Raw genomic sequence first — 21,831 nt, forward strand, 5'->3', positions numbered from 1 at the left:
TGACAAGATAATTAAAAACCAAAACAAAGAGCTGAACAATGCTTCACGGAAGTAAGGGAAACTATAAAATTGGTTGATAAATCTGGGTTTGTCACCACTATCAGCCCTTTTACAGCAAAAACAGTCTTTTGAACAGCTGTTTATATTTAAAGAGTGATATGTGCAGATTTAATATTTGCTAAATGGTTGAATAAGAACAACTCATGAATCCTATCCGATTCGCTTTTGTGTGGAGCTGAATTATTAGATGGTGGCGCACATTGATACAGCAGCTCAGTCCTAAGACTGAGAAACAGATTATTCCCAAGAGCTGTAGCCTCCATCAACCTACAACCGACAATGACTATAAACCGTCTTCCTTACTCGCATGTCTTCAGTTTAATATTTGTATTTGTGTTCCATTGATTGATTTGTATTTCTTAAACTGCATGATGATACATTTTTGATATACCGAACAACCAGACCCACCGGCGTCCGTCAGAGCAACAGCTGAAGAGGTCTACCATGCCGCCTCGTCGTTTTACTGCTCCCGTGCACAAATATACACACACGCGCACACACACACACACACACACACACACACACACACACGTACACACATGTACACAGATGTTTGCACACAGACACTGAATGCTCCCGCTCGCCCTGCCCTCCACTCACGCAGATCCTATAAAGCAAGCTTTATTTTAAAGCTCTAATAACAGGTTGGGGCCTTGAAAGAAATAATAATCACAGAGATATGCAGGAGGAATGTCAACACGTGTTCTCGGCTGGATGTGTGTTTTGAAACGGGGGTCTCTCGCGCGGCGGAAAACAAGTCTTTTCCTCCTCATGCTTGGTGAGCTGACTCCCTCTCAGGATGAGTTACTGGGAAAAGCAAACAGCATGGGAAAGATGGAGGGGTGGACGGAGGTGGTGCAGTGAGGGGTGAAGAAACAGAAGATCAAGTTCAGGAGGTTAAGCTGAGAGGAAGGAGGGAAGATGCTGCTGCCTGAATGAAAGCGTGAGACGGAGATGAAAGTTCTGCTCATCTCTATGTATTCATATTACGTGTGTGTGTGTGTGTGTGTGTGTGTGTGTGTGTGTGTGTGTGTGTGTGTGTGTGTGTTTGTGAGAGAGAGAGAGAGAGCGAGGCAGCTGTGTACCCGTGGTTTGGGTGTGCGTAGGGAGGATCTGACCGGTGGGGTAAAAATACCATTGGGGCAACTTGCCAGTCGCACTGCAGAGAGGACACCAAAGCTGTGTTGATAGATGGCCCTCGGCAGCTTCCCTCACCACTGACAGTGTGTGTGTGTGTGTGTGTGTGTGTGTGTGTGTGTGTGTGTGTGTGTGTGTGTGTGTGTGTGTGTCAGAGTCAGAGTAAGATGGAGGTGAATAGGAGTGACTACATCAGTATATTACACAGTATCTGTTTCCTCACTCAAGTGTCTCATCCGTCCTTTCAGGTCCTTCAGGCGTTGTGTGTGTTGAGCTCCAACCGTGAGCTCCTGTGGCGGGACGGTGCGAAGATTTTGTCCCAGGAGGAGGTCCTGCTGAACCTCCTCACGCTGGCTCAGACCTCCGCTCACAGGTCAGAGACAACAGACTCAGACACCTAACGCACACATATTCTCTGATGTCATCATGAAGTCAGCACCATGTGATTCTCTTTTAGAGCCAGAAATATAAAAAGTCCAATGTTTATGTCACTGCAAGTGATTGTGACCCCTAAAAAGTCTAATTTCCAAAATAAACTATATAGAATATACACAACATTTTTTGTATGAAATCATCATTAGTTGGAGAAAAATAATAATATAGAACATAGCTAATCATATTTGATCCTTGAGTAACAATTAAGTTCACCTGCCCTGTTCAGCACCATAAGTCATATTTAACATTTTAAGAAATTAATTATAACACACTATAATGTACTCATGAGAAAATACAAAGATATTTGTAGTGAATTGCTCAGCAATTACAATGTTTCTTATGAAGCATAAAAACAGTTAGTGAATGATCAATAAGACATAATAAAAAATATGTAATCACATTTATTGATTATTGTATTGATTTTTTTTTTGTCCATCTTTCACTTCAAGCAGTGCTCACCAGTGATTGGCTCTGCCCACCAAGTTCTCTGCAGGTCAAAGTTTAACCATTTATAATGTTGGTATAAATGTGTTATAAAATATTTATTTGAACTGTTCATAAATCATTCATAGCGCAAGAATGTGTCCATTCATTCATGAAAAGTCAATCTCGACCTCAGCTCTTACAGGAATTCTTCCAGATTTTGTGGCTTTCATCAATTTTACTTTAATTCAACTTTATTTACATGGTGCCAAATCACAACATAAGTCCTCTCGGAGTACTTAACACAGTGAGGTCAATAGAACTTTACAACATTACAAAGAGGAAGCCAACAATTCAACGTTTAGCAGGTAAGCAATATCCGGAAGGAAAAACTCCCTTTTAACAGGAAAAAACTTTCTGACAGCACCTGCGTGGTGGGCAGCCATCTGCCTTTACTGGTTGGGTTTAGGGGAGAGCAGAGAGAGAAAAGAAGAGAATAGACAGACAACAATCAACAAACAGTGGGTCTGTTGATGGGGCCAGTAACCACAGATCAAGAACATGCAAAAAAAAAAAAAAAGGACAAAACTATGGAAGGGGGAAGGCATAGAGACAATAAGATGCAATGGTGTCATATAAATGCATGGAAAGTGAAAGAGAGAGGAAAGTAGAGAAACTCAGTGCATCATGGGAGCTCCCCCAGCAAACTCGGCCTATAACACGACTAAGGGATGAGTCAAGCTCACCTAAGCCAGCTCCAACTGTAAGCTTTGTCTAAAAGGAAAGTGTAGCAGGTCTGAGCTACCGTGGGGGTTCCCTGGAGACAGACGACGCGCTCAGTTAGACGTTCGGGTGTAAAATGCCTTTATTTGCCCGGCCCACACAACAATGTCTCTGTCCTCTCGCCTCCTTCTCCCTGCTCCCCTTTATAGGGGAGAGCTCATCAGCCCACATCCACCTCAGCTGTGCTCATCAGTTCATATTCGGCTCAGCTGTGCTCATTGCACCTTCCCGGCACCGTTCCCTCAATCACTCCTCCCACTCTCTACCCCCTGCAGCTGAGCTAACCACACCCCACCACCACAGAAAGTTTGAAGTCTAATTTCAAAACGGAGAGGGTGTCTGCCTCCCAAACCCAAACTGAGAACTGGTTCCACAGGAGAGGGGCCTGAAAACCAAACTTTACTTTTGGGTAACTTTTGATACCAGCAATATTTTATAAAAAGATCTTTGAGATAAGATGGAGCTTCTCTCTGTTTCGAGAACACAGTGTCACCGATTTAAAAGACTCCTCCCATGAGAGTGTAGTTACAATCATCTTGAGATATTTGTAATTATATTTATACATGCGGTTGTGTTCAGGAGACAGCTGGGCTGCTCTTCCCACATCTTCTCCACCATCTCCACTGTATTTACACAATGTGGGCCCTGACAGCTGTGCGCTGGAGCACACAAAGGGGCCACAGCTCCTTCTCCAACTCACATTCACTTCAAGATAAATGCTGTGACTTCCACCTGCAACACTGCTGCTACAACAGTCCCAAGCAGTCCCAGAGCAGCTGTGATGGATGGAGGAGAGATGAATGTACGACAGGACAAGATGCAACCACACTCTTTCCTCCTTTTCTGTCTTCTTCTTTTTTTTCTGTGGCTTGTAAAAGAGCCCTCACGCTGCTCATTGTCAGGTCTTCATTCAGAGCCAGAATCCATGGAGGAGGGACACGCAGGTTCACCAGCTGCACCTTAACCCCGCACCTGGGCACACCTCAAGCATACTCTGCAGGATCTTTGTGTGTGCCGTATTTTGGTAACCGAGGTGTCCGCCGGCGCCGCAGAAACGTAAAACACGGAAGCGTAAAAAGTGGCTGAAAGACGATATTTGTGCTCACAAAGGTCGTCATCGCACCATTATTCCTCAGTCCCACCTGTCAGGCCTAAAGCATTATATTTGTCAGAGTTTATGAGTCATCGGGCCTCTCTCTCATTTACCACAAACTGATTTGGCACATGCTGTTCCAGTATTTGTGTGTGTGTGTGTGTGTGTGCTCATACTGTAAGCCCTTTGACATGCATTGGCACACACACACACCTTTTCTTGACAAGCCACTGCTGTACTTTTCTCACCCCTGACAAGAGAATACAGGCGTGGATAAGGATTGGATTACAAAGGCTTTTAGCCCCGTAAAGCCTTTTCCTGGCCACAATCTCTGGACCCGGGGATCTACTTTCCCTTCAGAGCGGCCCCGGGGTTATGATTAGAGCTGGGGAGGGATGAGATTGGGTTGCTGGCTGCCCTTGTCTGCTGTGTGATTGAATGGCACTCGGGCTATTGTGAATCATAATGTAGTGGTGAATAGCAGCACACTTCTTTTGTGGATTGGAAGTCAGCAGTTGAGTGATGTGTGTGTAGCCGGCAGAGCATTAAGTGTGTGTAATGGTTTCCACGGAACAACCTGAGGAGCACATGATCATTTTCAGATGCTCTGCCTGCACAGAGATGTGTTAAAGGGTTGGTTCGCTCAAATTATGAAAAAATATCCACACACCTACAGTGAAGCTCTGCAAGCTTCATTATATTTGGATGAAAAAAAGAACCCCTGAACATCCACCAAGGCTTATTTATCAGTTTAAAATCCCAAAACCCAAACTGGTTCATTAGCTTGTCATAAGGTTATTGGAGAAACGACACAAAAAATATACCGGCTACATTCCAATCAGGCATTTTTTTTAAGTTGATTTCATGTGTTGGACTTTGTGTTTCAGTGTGGAGCTCCACTGTGCAGCCCTGACGCTGGTCTCTCACCTGGTGGTTCGGTTGATGAACTCTGACCCTCAGGTAAAGACCGATTCACAGTAATGATGTGTGACCCTGCTGAGAGGAATCTGTCGGCAGACCTCAGAGGTTCATCTGAAGGTTTGTTTCCACCAGCTGCTTCACTTTAGCTGCAGCTCATAGTTTGGCATATTATTTAATGCCTTGACTGCAGAGCTGTGGTTCCTGAACTGTGGTCGTCACTAGTAACATTTAGCTGCTGTATCTCAATAAGTACTCAGTAGCGAATGCCGGAATGAAGTTATAGTTAATGTTCGAGTGAATCATTTAATTTAATCTTTGCATCAAAGCATTAAAATTGTCCATCCCACATGGAATTGCATGACACAGTAATATGACTCAAGTAACAATGTCCAGACATCCACAAGAAAAATCTTTATAAAAAGAAGCTGTTATCATTATAAGTTTACTCAAGTGTTTTTCTTCACTTATAAAGACAATGCATAACATTTTCTATTTTAGTTAGTGGATATGAATAATAATTATACTCATTATTGTCAATACTATTATTTAGATTTCATTATTTCTAGTGTTTTCTTTACTCGGCTGATGGTGAAAAGGAGAACACTCAAGTCAGCAAGATTTATTCATTAAGAAAAATGGCAAAACATATCATGGCGGGGGATTTTAGGTCAGTTTAACTGGTGAAATAATGACAGTAAATGTTCAAATCAAACTTTGTTGTAACCAGTAAATATTTAAGAACTGGGTGAGGATTTGATATTGTTTGAGGACGTTCAAGTAAAATGATATGATGACATCATCATCTTATCAGTGACATCATAATATACTCATATCAGTGTTAAAAAATAATAATACCGTGATTAAAACTGCTTCCTCACCAGGAGAACTTCTTGTGTCGATAACAATCCGCTATCTGTCCTCCAGGGTGAGAGTGCTGTGGCTTGTTTAACTCAGTGGGGGGCGCTAGTGTGCTCGTGCTGCAGCGATGAGCAGCCAGAGGAGGTGAAGCTGATGGCCGCCAAGGTGCTGGTCAACTGTACGTCTACCCTGCTGACCAGCCCTCATCTGCCGCTGGGTGAGGCTCAGTTCATGCAACATTTAAATAAACTATAACTTTGATGTGATGCTAGAGAAATAAGCAGGGCATGTTTGTGTTGCAAAAATCATGTCATTTTGTGCGTGTGTGTGTCAGGTCTGTCCACCACAGTGTCACTGTGGAGGAGTCTGTTCATGCTGCTGCAGGATGAAGACCAGGAGGTCCGAGATTCAGCGTCAGACTTCATCTCCAATGTGCCGACTCATCTTCTGAGTGCAGGTACACACTTCCTGTTCTCCATAAATATGTCACAAATGTACCACACCTGCTCAGCCACATGTACACAACCCTGCTTGTAAACATAATATAACCATTTTTTTCACTTGGGATTTCACACTCCCTCAGACACAAACATATCACAGCAGATGAGACTGGATTTGTTCCTCTGGTGATTTTAATATTACCTGCACTGCTTTTAATCCCGTCCGGAGTGAGTCTGTGGGTAATTCTTCACTCCCTGGCCGGTAATAATTACAACCACAATTAACTACTGTTCCTCTGTGAACTCTCTGGTCCTGCTGTAATTTAAACCAGAGCCACAGCCTGGTGCTTTAAACTGGATCTCTGAGCTCTTTAATGAAAACATGTCAGGGTGAAACCTCACTTTTTTTTGGTGAAACTTGTAAATCCAAAAATGCATCTGATAGAAGGAATCATGCCGAAGCATTAAAACACATTAACAGGCTATTGTAATGTCAACTACAGGTAAGTCGCCCCTATTCTTCCTCTGGTCAGTGTTTTTAGGCTTTGTTTTGTTACACTTAAGCAAACTGGCACATTAAGTTTGCAGAATTAGTTATTAGCAGCTACTGTTGACAGTGTAAACATGTCTGTACAGACAAGCACCAAAGGAAAACTGTGACACTGAAAAAACTGGGTTTTTAAGATTATTAATGGAGGATGATTTTTATGGAGGTTTATTTTTGATGGTCGTTGGAAATAATGATGTCCTCAGGATGTGGAAGTCACAGTGAATAATATCAGTATGTGTTGATAATTCTGGAAAGGAACATTTACCCTCACATAGTATCCCCTTCATCTCTTCATCTCTGTGTCAGCACGGTCACTACAAACAGGATTCAGTCATGATGAGTTCACTGACTTTCAGTGAATGTTTAACTCCCCACTCCTGCTTAAGACAACAGCAATAATAGCCACTAATAATAACCACAGAAAGATAAACACACTCATATGTATAAACAGGCACACACAAACATTAAAAAAAAAAAACCCACCACAAATACATGTTAATGCCAAAAGGGTTGATGACATCATTTCGTGCAAACGGTTCCTGGAATGAAGGGCGCTAATTCTAGTTTGGATGCAACAGTGAAATGTGTGTGTGTGTGTGTGTGTGTGTGTGTGTGTGTGTGTGGGAGGGGGGGGGGGGGGTATGTGTCATTGTTTGTGGAATGTCTGAGGTCTGTTTTCTGAAGAAGCATATGATGGTAGGCCTCGGCGAATGGATTGGGCAAACACACACACATACGCACACACAAACAGACACATGAATGGCAGGTCTTATCCTCCCCATCTGAGAGGACTGACAGCTGCCAACTCTCAAGTGCCCCCCTCACAAACAGCGCTCATGCGACTTCCTGTACTCACAACACTTACTTCCTGTATTTTCCCAGCTTCCCCCCAGGAGCCACCCTTATTGTGTCTGTGGCTGCAGATAATATCTCATAACATAACACAAGATAGCAAAAACATCTCCAGACAAGAAAAAAAGTCTCAGCAACGCTGTTTGTGGATGGGACGGCAGAGACTCAACTCGAGATGTTATTATTTTAGCCGAAGGCTTGAAATCTTCTTTTTTTATTTCATAAGACAAATAAGAGAAAAATTCCAAACTTCTCCTTGAAATCTAGAGCTAGGAAACACATTTCCAATTCCTGGAAGTGTTTTGGTACCAGTCTTTACGTGCGTGTATCTGTGTGTTCTATATGTGTTTATGTACATAAGGCCAGACCGGGTCTGTCAAGCTAAAAATCAGATAGGAGGTCAACAACACGACGAAGACGGAGAGCTTTTTTTTTTTTTCTCTTCGACAGGAAGAGAACACAATAGGCATAATTACAAAGTGGGTGTCCGAATGCGTGTGTGGAGGAAAGTGAGCGGGACATCCTCCTTTGTCCGTTCATACTCACTGCTCATTTGGAGATTACAGTTCTCGTGTGTCTGTGTGTTAGGATGGGTGTGGGTGGATGACAGGGAGTGTGTTACTTACTTATAGACTACATTTCCTCCTGGACGCTGAGCAGGAAGATACGAGTGTGAGTGTTCTCATTCTTTTGTGTGACCTTTCACACTCGAGCCAAGCCGTTCAAAAAGCCGCAGAGACGATCGTGAAAATTGCACTGGATTCCTGGTTTATTTCAGCGTGTGTCATACACACTTTGCAGGAATGCAGCTCGCAACACGGAAAGAACCAAACGAGACGGTAAATTGGTAATCTTGTATCGGATGAGTGACTTGGCTGGGACAGTCGAATTCCTCATGCAAATGAAAAACAACAGAAAAACCCCAAAAAAATCCCATCCCACTGACTGTAGACAAACAAAACCTTTACTTGGGAAAATATGTCATCATTCTTCTTCTAACGCTCCGCAGTGCTCTAAAATTACACACGCAGCACGGAGCTGGAAGGACATGTTGGTGCTTTGGGAGCACAATGTTATGAAGTCATCCCGATTGTAAGAACGCTCCTGCTGCCGGAGAACATTTTCTAAGCCTGTAATTGTGTGCCAGTGTGCCTTCGTGTGAGTAAAAGGAGAGTTTTAATGTGCAGCAGGTTGAACTGCATGATGCTAGCCAACTGAGAACATGCTAAAACTAGTCACACACTTATTGAGGAGGCGAAAAACGTTCTAACGTTAGCGTTTGCTGAAGTTCGCTTTCTAACTGCTCGATAGCTTTGCCGCTAAGTTGGCTGACTTTATTCAGAAGAACAATTTGCACCATTAATTCCCGTCTCATAACTAAGCTTTTCTTTGTTAATGGGGCAGTTAATACCAAAGGATAACCTACAATAGCGTCCTCCATTTTGAACTGTCTGGCCCAATCCCAATGTCCACCCTGAACCCTGATCCCCGATCCCTGAACCCTAAATCCTGAACCTATATATCTAGATAGATTTATGTTAGTAATTGCAGACATTTAATAAAAAAATTATTATAACTAACTTTACAAATGTGCAATAAATAACCAGAGCAGCGAGCAGCCAGCTGATGTCACTTCTAACATCCTCCATGCTTAGTTTATTTACATTCTGTGGGCAGGACAATGAGAAGGGTCCAGCTGTAGCCGGACCTTATTGGAGAGAAGACGACTACGTTTAAGACGTCACGAATTTTGCTATGAACTGTGGGTAATTCCCTTTGGCAAAGTTTGCAGAAATGCAGACTTACGGAAAGGGTGCCTAAACGGCTCAAAATGTCCACCAGAGGGCCCTCATGGACTCGATGATCTGACAGTGGGACAACCACGATTTACTGGGGATGAGCCTCAAAGACTGAGTCTGTGAGGGTGAATGTTGGGATTAGGCCTCTTACTCTCTAAAGCTGTCGGTCAGTGGCGCAAATTCACAGGTCAAAGTTCACCAAAGTTAATCAAACTCATCACAAAACAACGTGTAGCTTCACTTCCATTCATCATGGCGAGTCCATTTGATTTCAAATGCATTGTGTCTAATTTTAAAAATCGACATTGATAATGTGTCAGGAATGTTTTGTCCAACAGTAGCATAGGGATCTTTTAGTTATATTAAAGTGGGAAAAGCACAAGATTTACTAATGACTTTAACAGTAGCTCTGTTCTGTTCCAGTGTAAGCCATGATAATTTTGTCAGTTAGACAGGATGAACAATGCCAGCACCTTCATAGTGTGATATGTCAAAAGGTCACAAACAAGAAATAAATCAAACTTGTCTTTCTCCTCCTATCTGGAAGTAACAGTTTAACATGGAGCGACTGTAGCTTAGCTTAGCAAAAAGACTTAAAGCCAGGTCCAGTAGCCTAACTTTGTCTAAAGTTAAAAAAAAAAAACATTGAAATTTTTAAGGGACAATTTGTAGTTTTACAAGGACTCTGTGCCACCAGCAGCCGGCTGCTCTGACTTTTCAGTGGCGACAAGACTCTGCAGTACAAATTGCTGGTCAGAGTCAGAAGTGGCACGCTGTTAAAGTGGTAAAGACGTCCGCCACTGCAGAGCCGTGAGTCCGGTATAGCGATACCTTTGGCTCAGTGACCTGTATAATATCTCAGGTCAGCAGAGTTCCCTCCTGCTGTCAGACTGCCAAGGAAACAGAGCTGGAGGAGCGCAGCAGGCTGTTCCACACCAGAACTGTTTCACTCAGCGCTGTGCCAGTGGAAATTACTGTGTATGTGTGTATACAGGTCTGTGTGTGTGTGTGTGTGTGTGTGTGTGTGTGTGTGTGTGTGTGTGTGTGTGTGTGTGTGTGTGTGTTTTATGACCTGCCATTGCAGAGTCAAGTATCTGAGGTGTTAGCTGCTTTAGATGGAGGCGACGACTCCTGGCCCTTTGATATGGAGAACAGGCAGAAATGTGGGAACGGAGACGGGCTCAACAACACACACGCACACATTCAAAATGACAAAATGCTAAACACTCATTCCCCATTTAGGGAAGTAATTTAAATTTCAAAGTTAAGATAAACTAGAAATTTTACAGTAAGTAAAAACAAACAAGACTACTGTGTGTGATATACAGTATCAAAACCATTAAAGTTGGGAATCACAACAGTATGTCGGGAATTATTTCTCTCAAAGTAAAAAGTGAAATTTCCCTATTAGACATTTTTGATATCAAATATTCTTATATCTTTTAATAAAGTGATTGGATTTGGAGCAAACTAGACTTCTTAAGTTGGTAAAACGTTTGAATTAGTCCTTTAACTCTGACACATTTTCACACATTTAAAAAATAAACCCTTCGAGGTCGTGTGGGAGAGAAATTTGTGCAGATTCACATTAAGTCGGTTGAAGCTCGTCTTCTCCGAGCCATGACCCACAGTGGAGCCATTGTCCTGGACAGGAAGAGCAAATCTAATTTAACCCCCCCCCCCCCCCCCCCCCCCTCTCCCACCGGCATCACCACCACCACAACCCAAATACCTCCAGACTAATTGGGTCTGAAATCAAACTCCGCTCAGCCTCGCTAGACCTCCAGCGCTGTGACAGGCTCGGGGCAGAAACACAGGGATCACTTTATATATAGAGCACAGAGGGGGATTTGGATGGTACGTCGCTTTGTGAGAGGATATTAATTAGAATTCTGATTAGGATCATAGAATAGAAAGTTAATCAGAGCTCCTGTTTTATTTATTTTAATTGATTTGAAGGAGAATAAAAACACTCAAGTAGATGTAGCTGACACACTTGTTATAAAAACTGAACCCACGTACAGTATAATAGATACTGATCCAATCATTACAGGTATGTTGACATTAGTCGTTCATTAGTTCACCGTATCAAGATTAACAATGAAGTGTAGGATAAAAAATGAATGGGTCGACACGTCCTCCACCATCTTACATCTGATGAAAAGGATAGATGCATTTCATCAATTTCAGCATTGAAATGTATACTGTATGCTATCAAAAAAACAGGAATTCACACTCACCAGCCTCTCCTCCCATTTATCCTCTGAAATGTCAACCCCCAGCTGTTCCCTCCAAGCTAATGTTCAACAAAAAGACCAATCTTTTCATCAAATGTCTCATATCAGGTCCTTAGCTCCTTTTAAATATATAAAAAACTAATTAGAAATGGAACAGTTAAACAGAAACAATTTTAAAAATCTGATGTACCAACATTGTGCTATTTTGTTTGGGTAAATAGCAGAAAAAAAGAAGAGAGATGCTGTATTTTTCTCTCACCTGGTTAAATATAAATATTTTGAAGTTTTTTTAAATCTGCTTTTTCACACTCTGTCGTAGAGTTGGATTAATACAATTCTTTTTTTTTCTGCATGTTTCATACGAGGCCACAACCAGTAGCCTGTTAGCTTAGCTGAGCACAAGTAAAACAACAATTGAAATATGATGAGAATTATATTAATTGGGGGTTGGTTTGAGAATTTTGCTTCCTTTGGACAGAACCGGGCCAGCAGTTCCATTCTTTGCGCTAAGCCAAGCTAACCAGCTGCTAGCAGCTTCTTGTTTACCGTGCAGATGTGAGAGTGGGTATCAAGCTTCTCATTAAAATCTCCACCACAAAGTGAATTCACCGATTTAAATTGTCCAACTCCCATGTCCTTTTACCCAGCATTCATAGGTAGTTGAACTTACAGTCTGCCGACGTTCCCATGCTTCCCAGGCCGTTCTCAGTGAACCATGATCAAACAACAACCGCGGAGGAACCTACTTTTACTTTTCATACATCCCTCTTCCTCACAGTTCATTCATTTACAGTGGATGACGCAGATGATTGGCAGCGAGAGGCCGGACGGCGCAGAAGGACACTCATTAAACAGACCTCGTCCTATTTTAGCATGGCGCTCACTCAGCCATCAAACCAGGGTTTGTTGTCACTCCTTTGAGCAAAAATTGTGCGACATGCAGAAACTGGAGGAGAATTACTCAACATTTGATTTGCAACTCTAACCTTCACTTTAGGAAAGAAATAAGCTGTCATTTCACCCTCCAGTGGAAACACACAAACAGAAATGGCGTTTTTTTTTTTGTTGTTGTTTTGGTTTTTTTTTGCTGCTTTTGCCATCCTTCAGTCAAACAGCAGCACGAGCAATGAGATTTTAATCACTTGGTGGGTGGTGTGAAATAAAGTCACATGTCTGCCGTAATGACTGGTGTCTGCAGGCTCAGTTGCAGTGTGTACATTGTATTGACTGCAGTATACAGCGGTGGGCTGTGGTACTCAATCGTGATGTGCTCTGAAGATAAAAACAATGTAATCCGGCTATTTCACAATCTAACTGGGAAACTAAGTCGTTACGCATCCTCTTATTGTGAAAGAGTTGTAATCAGACCAAGATCTGAGAGTTGTAGGTCTTTTAAATATTCACTTTAACCCTTAGTGGAGTTGTTTTCATCAGTTCACATCAGTCATGACATTTGTAGACATTTCAGGGAAGTAAAACAAATTGTTTGCATTTGGTTTCACTGTCATAAACAGAGGCGTTTCTGTGGTGTGGACAAAATATTAGAAACACCTGTCAGTACACGTATAATCCAATACAGGACCATAAACCACATCCTCTGTAACAGTCATACAGTTGAATCAACACCTCTCAATCTTCACAGAGGAGGATTTACTGCAAGATTGCTGTTTAAGCCTGCATTAGTTGGAGCTTTATGTACCTGATAAACTAGCAGACGAGTTTATGCTTGAGTACTGTTGGATTTTATAGAATAGGCACTTGAATTTGCAACTTAATAAACAATGAAACAGTTTTTTAAAATTGAGTCGAGTTTATTTTTGTTTAATTCTTGTGCAGCAGTTTGTAACTTTTGTTTTGAAAGGTGCATTATGCGAGCATTTTGTCTCCTTTCATATCCGAATAAAGCCTTAAGAAGCATTTGCATGATGGGCATCTGTGTCTGCATGTGAACAGGACATTATGTTAAAGAGGCAGTCCGCCAATTTTATTATAAGAAGTTCAGTTTACTCCTCGGGCTGTGAAGTCTTCTGCAACTTTCTGCAGTTTAAAAGAAATGTAACCCTGATGATGCCATTGTGGGTGTCTAATTAAAGATGTTATTGGGTTGCATTATGGGAATTGAATCCAGCTTTTCTTTTTTTTAAAGCTTGGCAAATACTAAAGACCAAAAGTCAAGATATCTCTGCCTCTGCTACTTCAATCTGTCTCCGCGGGGACAGTGGGAGTTTCTGAGAGTTATTGAAGTACAGCACTAAATTATCAGAGTACCCGCTTTGGGCTGTTAATCTATTGTCTGGAAAAGAGTTTAGAATCTACACTTCTTGGGGCAAACAAACCAATGAGCACAACAACCGAAGGGCGCTTTAACGTGACACTTTTCTGGCAATCTTTGTGTCATCACATGCGTAATAAATTACCTCGGTTGCTACTTTGACCAGTTAAAACCAACACAAGTCATTTAAAATCTGTAGACAATATGAATCCGAGTAGCAGACGATTGCCTCCGGAACATGATCACTTATCTGTAAATCTTTGAAGGCAGTGAAGTGACTCCAGGTGATGGAGGGGGTTCCATGTTATAGACTCACAGGAGCCTCTGTCGGCCCCCCTACGGAGGCAGCCATTGACTGAACTCGCCACAGACTGGGCTCTAAACAAAATGCTCCATGAGTGATGTCAGGCTGTCAGCTTATTCTCAGAGCACCATTTTGATGAACGGTTGTTATTGTTGCTGCTCTTGGTCTCCACTCCTTGTTTCTCATCAACTAGCAGAGGAAGTCAGGGCTGTAAAAAGTGTGTTTTTATTTCGCACCTCTCTCACTATGTCGCACCTATGTTTCCTGGAGTCTCGGCTCCCACACAGCGTGTGTGTGAGTGAGTGAGTATGTGTGTGTGTGTGTGAAGAAGAAAGAGTTTCACCTCGACTGAACAAGGTGGTTGTGGGTGCTTTGAACGTCTTATCTTTGTTGAAGCTCTCATCTGATCACAGATGAAATCCTTGACATGCAGATCTCTGTGGCCCCTGTTAGACAGACAGTCTTTGTCCAGGACTGCACAGAATAAAGCCCTGACTGTGGGGATGGGGCAGGTGGAGCTGAGGGCAGGTTAAAGCGCCCACCACCCCCCGAGGTGGGGATGGGTGTGGTTGAAGGAGTCAGTTAAGGAGGAGTGGTGGCGTCTAAAGAAAAAAAAAATCCCTCAGATATGGGTGGCTGAGCGGAGGAATGAACTCCCACCAGGGTGAGCATGAAGAGCGCGGGGCGGGAAGTGTTTGGGACTTCTCTCATTTCACTGTCCTGACAGCCCACCGATACCCCCCACCCCCCAACCAAATCAAACCAAACCCTCCCACACCCCCGCTCAATGGGACACCTGACACCCCCCCCAGCTGCAGAGGCTCAGTGTGGATTTACTGAAGGTCTCCTCACTCCATCTCGATTCAGCTCGGGGACTTTAATGACTGTCACATTGTTGATGATCCATAATTTATAATCACTGAAGTTCCACTGTTGAGCACAAACAGAATGTCCTTTAGAGAATTAAGACATCTACTTCATGTATCCTATTTTTCTGTATTGTATGCTGATGGACTCCTCATCATCTTGTCTGAGTATGAAAACAGAGACGAAGGCTACGGTCGACTATATACAAACAATATGCAAGATAAGCTGAAGGAATCGTTACAATGCACGAGCAGATCACTCGAGTTGTTTTTGTGAAACCACAGATAGTGAGCTCGCTTGTATAGAGATATATATATCTATGTAGAGATATGTGTGTGTATATATATATATATCTATATATATAGAAATATATATATCTATAAATATGTCTATATATATATCTATATATATAGAAATATATATATATATCTATATATATATATGTTTATAATACCTTTAAACCTATACACTGCAGTGTATTTTTGTGTATGTTTAACTTTGTATTTTATTGGATTTTTGTGTATCTGCCAGCTACGACATTTTATTATTTCATTCTGGGGATCAATGCAGTAATCTATTTGTCTTTTTATCATAATGGTGCCGTGATGGACATGAATCAAATTATAACTTGAAGTACCTTGTTTAATTAAGCCAAATTTTTACCTCAGGAATAACAGTTTGACCAAAAAAACAGCCCAACTCAAGGTCCACTTACTAGTTGTTTTTTTTCTAGAGCTTTCAACCAAATCTGTGTTCATAAAGAGATGGACTTTTCTTACTCGACATACAGATGGATTTGATTCAGAGCAGCTACTGTCGGTGAATGCTTGAAAGCTCTGAATGGACCTTGATTTTTGCCAAAAAAAATTATTGTTATGCTCTCCATCTCTTTCCTGCACAGCATTGTGGGACAACAGTTCACATCAGGACCACACTGCTGTTGAATTATTGCAGTGCTTATTACCAAATATTAGCAGGGCAGCAGCATTTTGCTATGCTAACGTTAGCGTGTAGCTCAGTCGTTGGTCTGTCAGTCAATCTGAGGAATACAACAAGTGTTTTGTGTTGATTTGGCTGTTTGGGTTCGGTGCCCACTTCACTGGTATCATCAGATCTGAGCGCTCGCCTGGTTCAGGCAGAGTTACATATAAAGCAGCTTCTCACAAAGCAGCCACAGATTGAAATGTTTTAAAAGGCTCCGAATGGTGCGACTGTTTCCACAAGTGGCTCAAGGTTAAGTTGTTCCCTCACTCTCCTGCCTTGCCCTGCCCTGCTCAAGTGTGCTATAGGAGTGCCAGTGGATGGAGTGTGTGCCAACGGTTGCCAACTGCACAAGACACACACACACACACACACACACACACACACACACACAGCCACGCCCCATCCTAAACACACACCCATTCATCCAACTACCGATAGCGTCATTTACGGCGACAAGATTGTCATTCAAAGCACAACAATACCTGATTAGAACTAAAACTCATGCCAGCACACACACGCACACCAGTGACAGCATGAAAGACTATCCCCTTGAGAAAGGGGGCATTTTGCGCCAAATGCTCGGGGAGGTAAATTGCGTTAAGCGATGTGTGAAACCTCTGTAGAAAAGCAGATAAATTGAATGCATCTAAAATTTCCTATTATGTCCCTTAATGTTCGGGAGGTGTGTGTGTGTGTGTGTGTGTGTGTGTGTGTGTGTGTGTGTGTGTGTGTGTGTGTGTGTGTGTGTGTTGTGTGTGTGTGTGTGTGTGTGTGGACTGTAAAGGCCTGACTTCAGAGGCATGGCTGTCCCAGAAAAAGGCGGCTTCTTGGGAAAGAAAGGAATTTGTCACTTAAGCTCTTAAACTCTTAAATCTCCTCTAATACAGGACAATCAGCAGGCTCTAATGTTCGCAGCCCGCGTCTCCTTCTCCGCTCAGACTCTGGGCTCTGCTCCGATTTTACGCCTCCTCTCTGAAGATGAAAAACAATCCGGGTTCCCAACCCTGGATGTGTGTGTGTGTGTGTGTGTGTGTGTGTGTGTGTGTGTGTTTTAAACTGTATGTGTGCTGATGGGGGTCCGTATACCTCCCTCTTCTCTTCCTATAGTGGTAGTGTTTTGGCTAGTGGCTCTCAAAGCCTTTTGAAGTCTCTGGTGTTATCTGGGTGTCAGCCGTGGTGAGGATGGTCAAGGTGGGAGAACAACACACACACACACACACACACACACACACACACACACACACACACACACACACACACACACACACACACACAAACATACGGACAACCTGTGTGTCAGATAGTCGCTGCATGGACAACTGGAGTCGTTAAATGAAGTCATACGTTGTGTTTGAAGTGTGTGTTCTTGCACTCACGCTTCCTCCAGCGTCTAATGCAGCAGCGGGAGAGGATGGGATCCCGACAGGCCTCTCAACATGGTAACAGATGACTAGTTGTTGAACACTACAAAAAGCGGGATGCACTAAATGACTCCGATTTCACATGTCTAAGAAGTCCATCCATCTGTTCATGAAGCAAGAAACCGAACGTTTGGAGCATCGCTTGCACTTTGTGTGTGTGTGTGTGTGTGTGTGTGTGTGTGTGTGTGTGTGTGTGTGTGTGTGCGTGCGTGCGTGCGTGCGTGCGTGCGTGCGTGCGTGTGTGCGTGCGTGCGTGTGTGTGTGCGCGCGCGCGCGCGCTGCAGAATATTTTTGAATCCTCTCATACACACCCTGATGGTGGTTGGTTATATGAGTTATAGTTCTGTTTCCCAGAAGGCCGTCCAAGCCCAGAGAAGACACACACACACACACACACACACACACTCCCACTAAGTTTGGAACACAGTGTTGGCGTCATTCAAATGCTACAACTCCACAACCAACAGTAGAAATAAGCTTTTTGGAGGAAATCTGGTAGAAAACATGTTTTTTTGCAGCTGTCTCACACCCCCTCCCCTCCTCCGCCTCCTCCTCCTTCACCACCACCTGAACCAACCTGGAATATTTATTTCATGTTTGATTTGATAATCCTGCAGCCTGAAGATTTTTTTATTTTTTGACTTGTGGGTACAGCGACATGTTGGAAGATTTTTTTTCCTAGTAGTGTGAATGCGCCTCAGATTTACAAACAGTCCACTGTTCAGCTGTGGAAACTGATTTATTTCTAATTTAATTCTTTGGGATTCAAGGACGCAGCACCGTAATGGTTTTTCCTCTCATGTCACGACCGCACACGATCCTCCTGCGCCAATGTCATTCACATGCTCTCTGGAGAAAGAATAGGCTGTACATGGGAGAAGAATCCAGCTGTGTTTACCGTGTTTTTTAATCTCTTATCCCGACAGAAGAAACCGGGTGTCCCTGTTTCATGATTTTTAAGAATTCAGATTGCTGCAGGCAGGCAGTGAACACTGTGACTTGCATGTAAACCCATTGACTGGACCGACAGACTGGGTGTGGATATTTCACTTGTGTGTGGTTATTTGACTTATTTCCCTCCCTGTTGTATGTTTTTCCCAAAAGCATTATGCACCAACCAGATTTTGATTTAAGCACGAAGAAAATCAACTATTCCACCGACTACAACTACGACAGTCACTCTAGAAGTGAAGAGTGCTGAAAAAGGCAAAAGAACCATAGGAGCCAGTTAAACCAGCACTTTGTAAATTCAAATTGTTATGTGGAGTTAAATTCTTTGTTATAATCCTGCTGCAGTTTGCAGGAGTGACTTGTGATCATTATTGTTTCCATCAACCCGACGTAGTGCCAGTGTTGCATTGTTTTTTGTGACCCAGCAGATTCTGTGACCTCTCCTGATTTTCTCACTCCTGATTCCTTAAAATTAAGCAACACTGAAGGTTACTGATGCCGATGGGTCACCAAACGCAGTGAAACGTTGTTGGTTTGGACAGAGATCATTTTCAGTTTTAAACGACATTTGAAAATGAAAACATTCATGTGAATGTAGCCTAAATTCAGATTTAGGCTGTCGAGTTACACTGTCACATGTCCACTAAATCAAAACAGGAAATTTTTATATACAGACTAGTTATCATGAAATGTTTACATCAGGTAACTGTGTAACAAGTGTAACTGTTTCAACTCAGAAACATTAGACTGCCAATATCTGACCAGTTTAAACTGAAAGGAGATAAAGAGGGACGTGCAGCAACTCTTTATAAATGTAGAATTTGTCTAATTACATTGTAACATATCTGCTAATGTGTCTAGAAGTAATCAGTATCAAATAAAACACTAAATTCATACATACAATATTTACACCCGCCACCTGCAAGTGTTTTTTTTTTTTTTTAAGCTAACTGAGCTTCCTGACAAAATGAGCCATTAAGACTGAATGAGTTAATGATGTGAACTGAGAAGATTTTAAACTGCATTTGAAAAAAAATTCATACTGTAGACCTCAAATAACTAAACATCACACCAACACCACAAAATGATCAAATAATAATGATTAAATTATTAACCACTAAAAATGTCACTCCTTCTAAACAGCATTAATAACGTCAACCTGTGAAAGCCATGTTTTTCTCCATGTATGCGTCTATAAAACTACCAAATCATTTTTACAAAGGACTGACTTATCAGGTTAAATACATCACAGCATCATCATAATATTATTACGACTATAGTTCATTACTTATGCATTACTATGCTCACTAATACATTTTGAAGGTTTTAATAGTTTGGTTGGATTTAATAAATCAATATAAACACAAAACCTTTGTCTTTGACCTTTGATATCTTACAGTGTTGCAGCTTTTACTACCTCAGTTGTAACCTTGACCTCTGACCTCCTAATGAGCTACATTCTGTAAATAATTTTTTCTACATTTTATATGTAAAATACTGCAGATTTTTTTTAATATGAATGTATGTTCTCCTCTGTCCTCAGATATGGTGGGTGTCTCCATGTGTCCTCCGGCAGCCCTGGACTCGGGCGTGGAGCTCCTGTGTCGGCTCTTCGGGCTGTGGGGGCAGGTGGGAGCGGGCGGCCTCGCTCTGATAGAGTGGCTGCTGGGAGACGAGGAGGGCAACGATGACGCGGTGTCAGAACGCAAAGCTTCCAGTCTGGTGAGTCTCTGACATGTAACTCTTATTTTGTCAGAAGATTTCCATTAATTTGTCGTAGTGACCTCGAAGCAGACACATATTGACAGTTTGGATTGTTACACTGCGGAACAAGAACACCTTGAACAGCACACGGGAACAGAGCGAGATGTTCGCAGAGCGGTAGACTACACGGATGATTTCTAACCAGGAAAACTGATGACGGTCAAGGTTTGATTCTGTGGCCACACAGGACTCAGTCGTGAACTGTCCAGCTGGAAAACCATCAATGATAATGCGATATAAGGAGGTTTTTACCGACTTTTATTTAAACAAGCGGTTAACTCCACATTAAACGTGTGATTTGTGTTGGTTTAACATGGACACACAGCTTGCAGCTCTTGTTTTCTTCTGCTCACTCATGTAGTCAAAATAGCAGAGTGCTTTGAGACACCAAGGTTTCTGCGCTCCACCCCCACTTTGTTTAGCCGTCTGTTTAGTTGCTGATGTTTTCTGAGAGTCATTGTAGAACGCAGCTCTGAGCAAAGGATCTGTGAACTGATGCTTCTATTTTTCTTCGTGTGTTTTTGTATTATTAAAGCTGCACCACTCTGTATTTTTATACCAACCATGAGTCAAATGATTGTTTCTGACATGAAACCTGCCACTCACAGTGACAAACACAGAGAATTATCACCTAATTTTGCAGTTTCCCTCAGTTCCACTGAGCATTTTAGTGGTTTTGAGCTCATTGTTTTGGTTTTCAGATTCAGCCAGGTGTTTTCAGAAACAAAATAATACAAAATGCTACCTGCCCAGAACCCTAACACACACACACACACACACACACACACACACACACACACACACACAGTGACCAGCTGCTGACCAAAATGGAGCATCTAGGGGCCAAAAAGCCTGATATTTCCCTCCAGAATCTGTGATAAAAGAGCTCAAATTAACATGAAGGTTGGACTTAGATTTGCCGGGTAGCAGACAGTCAACTCTGAAATAATAATTTTTTTTTTAAAAATGCTCTTTTAAATCCACATCCAGGAAAGTGACTCCCATTTTTTTGTGCCCAGGATGAAGAGGACTTCCTGTTTGAGAAGGGGGATTTGAACCTGTGGGCGGAGCCAGTCCAGTGGGTGAATCTGCTTCACCGACACCTCGGCTCCCTCATTGAGCAGACCCAGGACCCGGGAGCAGCGGGACCAGACCAGGTGGACCAGGTCCACCAAATCCACACTCGGGCCCGAGCCAAGGCCCTCAGCTCCCAGCAGGCCCTGGACTCCCTCCCAGCCCTGCCTCAGTTCTCCTGCACCATGGAGCACGCCCGGCTGACGCTGCGCCTCCAGAGGGCCACTCTGGCACTGGAGGTGCTGGACAGGCTGAGGTAGAGGAGTTGGTTTTAATCACACCAATTTCTTATTTTAACGAGGAAAAGTAATGTTTACAAATATGTCATTAAAGTAATCGGATAAATTAACTTTTGTGAACCAACACAGGGAGGCCACAGACCGGCTTTGTGCACAAGTCTTAATTATCAAGGCAAGGGAATGGAGGACAATAAGGTGCTTTTATTTTGTACTTCCTTCTTGCAGGAAGTGTTTTCATTTGTATGATTACTGCTTCTTAATTACTGCTTTTTGTATTTCAATGTTCTTTTTTTTCATAAATGAAAGAGATTGAATTGAATGACTCGCTTCTTTAATGGTCAAAATATTATAGAGAAGCAGGAGAGAT

General features: G+C 42.5%; 1 protein-coding gene across 1 annotated transcript in view; it reads left to right on the forward strand.

Moving 5' to 3' along the window:
- Window positions 1–21,777, forward strand: part of thada (THADA armadillo repeat containing) — a 111,531-nt gene extending 89,754 nt beyond the window's left edge. Inside the window, exons 33-38 of the mRNA XM_069145276.1 lie at window positions 1,446–1,570; window positions 4,819–4,891; window positions 5,777–5,927; window positions 6,045–6,167; window positions 19,931–20,109; window positions 21,171–21,777. Coding sequence (XP_069001377.1) covers window positions 1,446–1,570; window positions 4,819–4,891; window positions 5,777–5,927; window positions 6,045–6,167; window positions 19,931–20,109; window positions 21,171–21,485 — 966 coding nt within the window. The 3' untranslated portion in view covers window positions 21,486–21,777. The remainder of the gene's footprint in view (window positions 1–1,445; window positions 1,571–4,818; window positions 4,892–5,776; window positions 5,928–6,044; window positions 6,168–19,930; window positions 20,110–21,170) is intronic.
- The last annotated feature ends 54 nt before the right edge of the window (window positions 21,778–21,831 follow it).

Source organism: Embiotoca jacksoni, unplaced genomic scaffold (assembly GCF_022577435.1).
Source record: "Embiotoca jacksoni isolate LCO1_2020_lvr unplaced genomic scaffold, fEmbJac1.0.p SCAF_12, whole genome shotgun sequence".
In the NCBI taxonomy this organism is placed as follows: Eukaryota; Metazoa; Chordata; class Actinopteri; family Embiotocidae; genus Embiotoca; species Embiotoca jacksoni.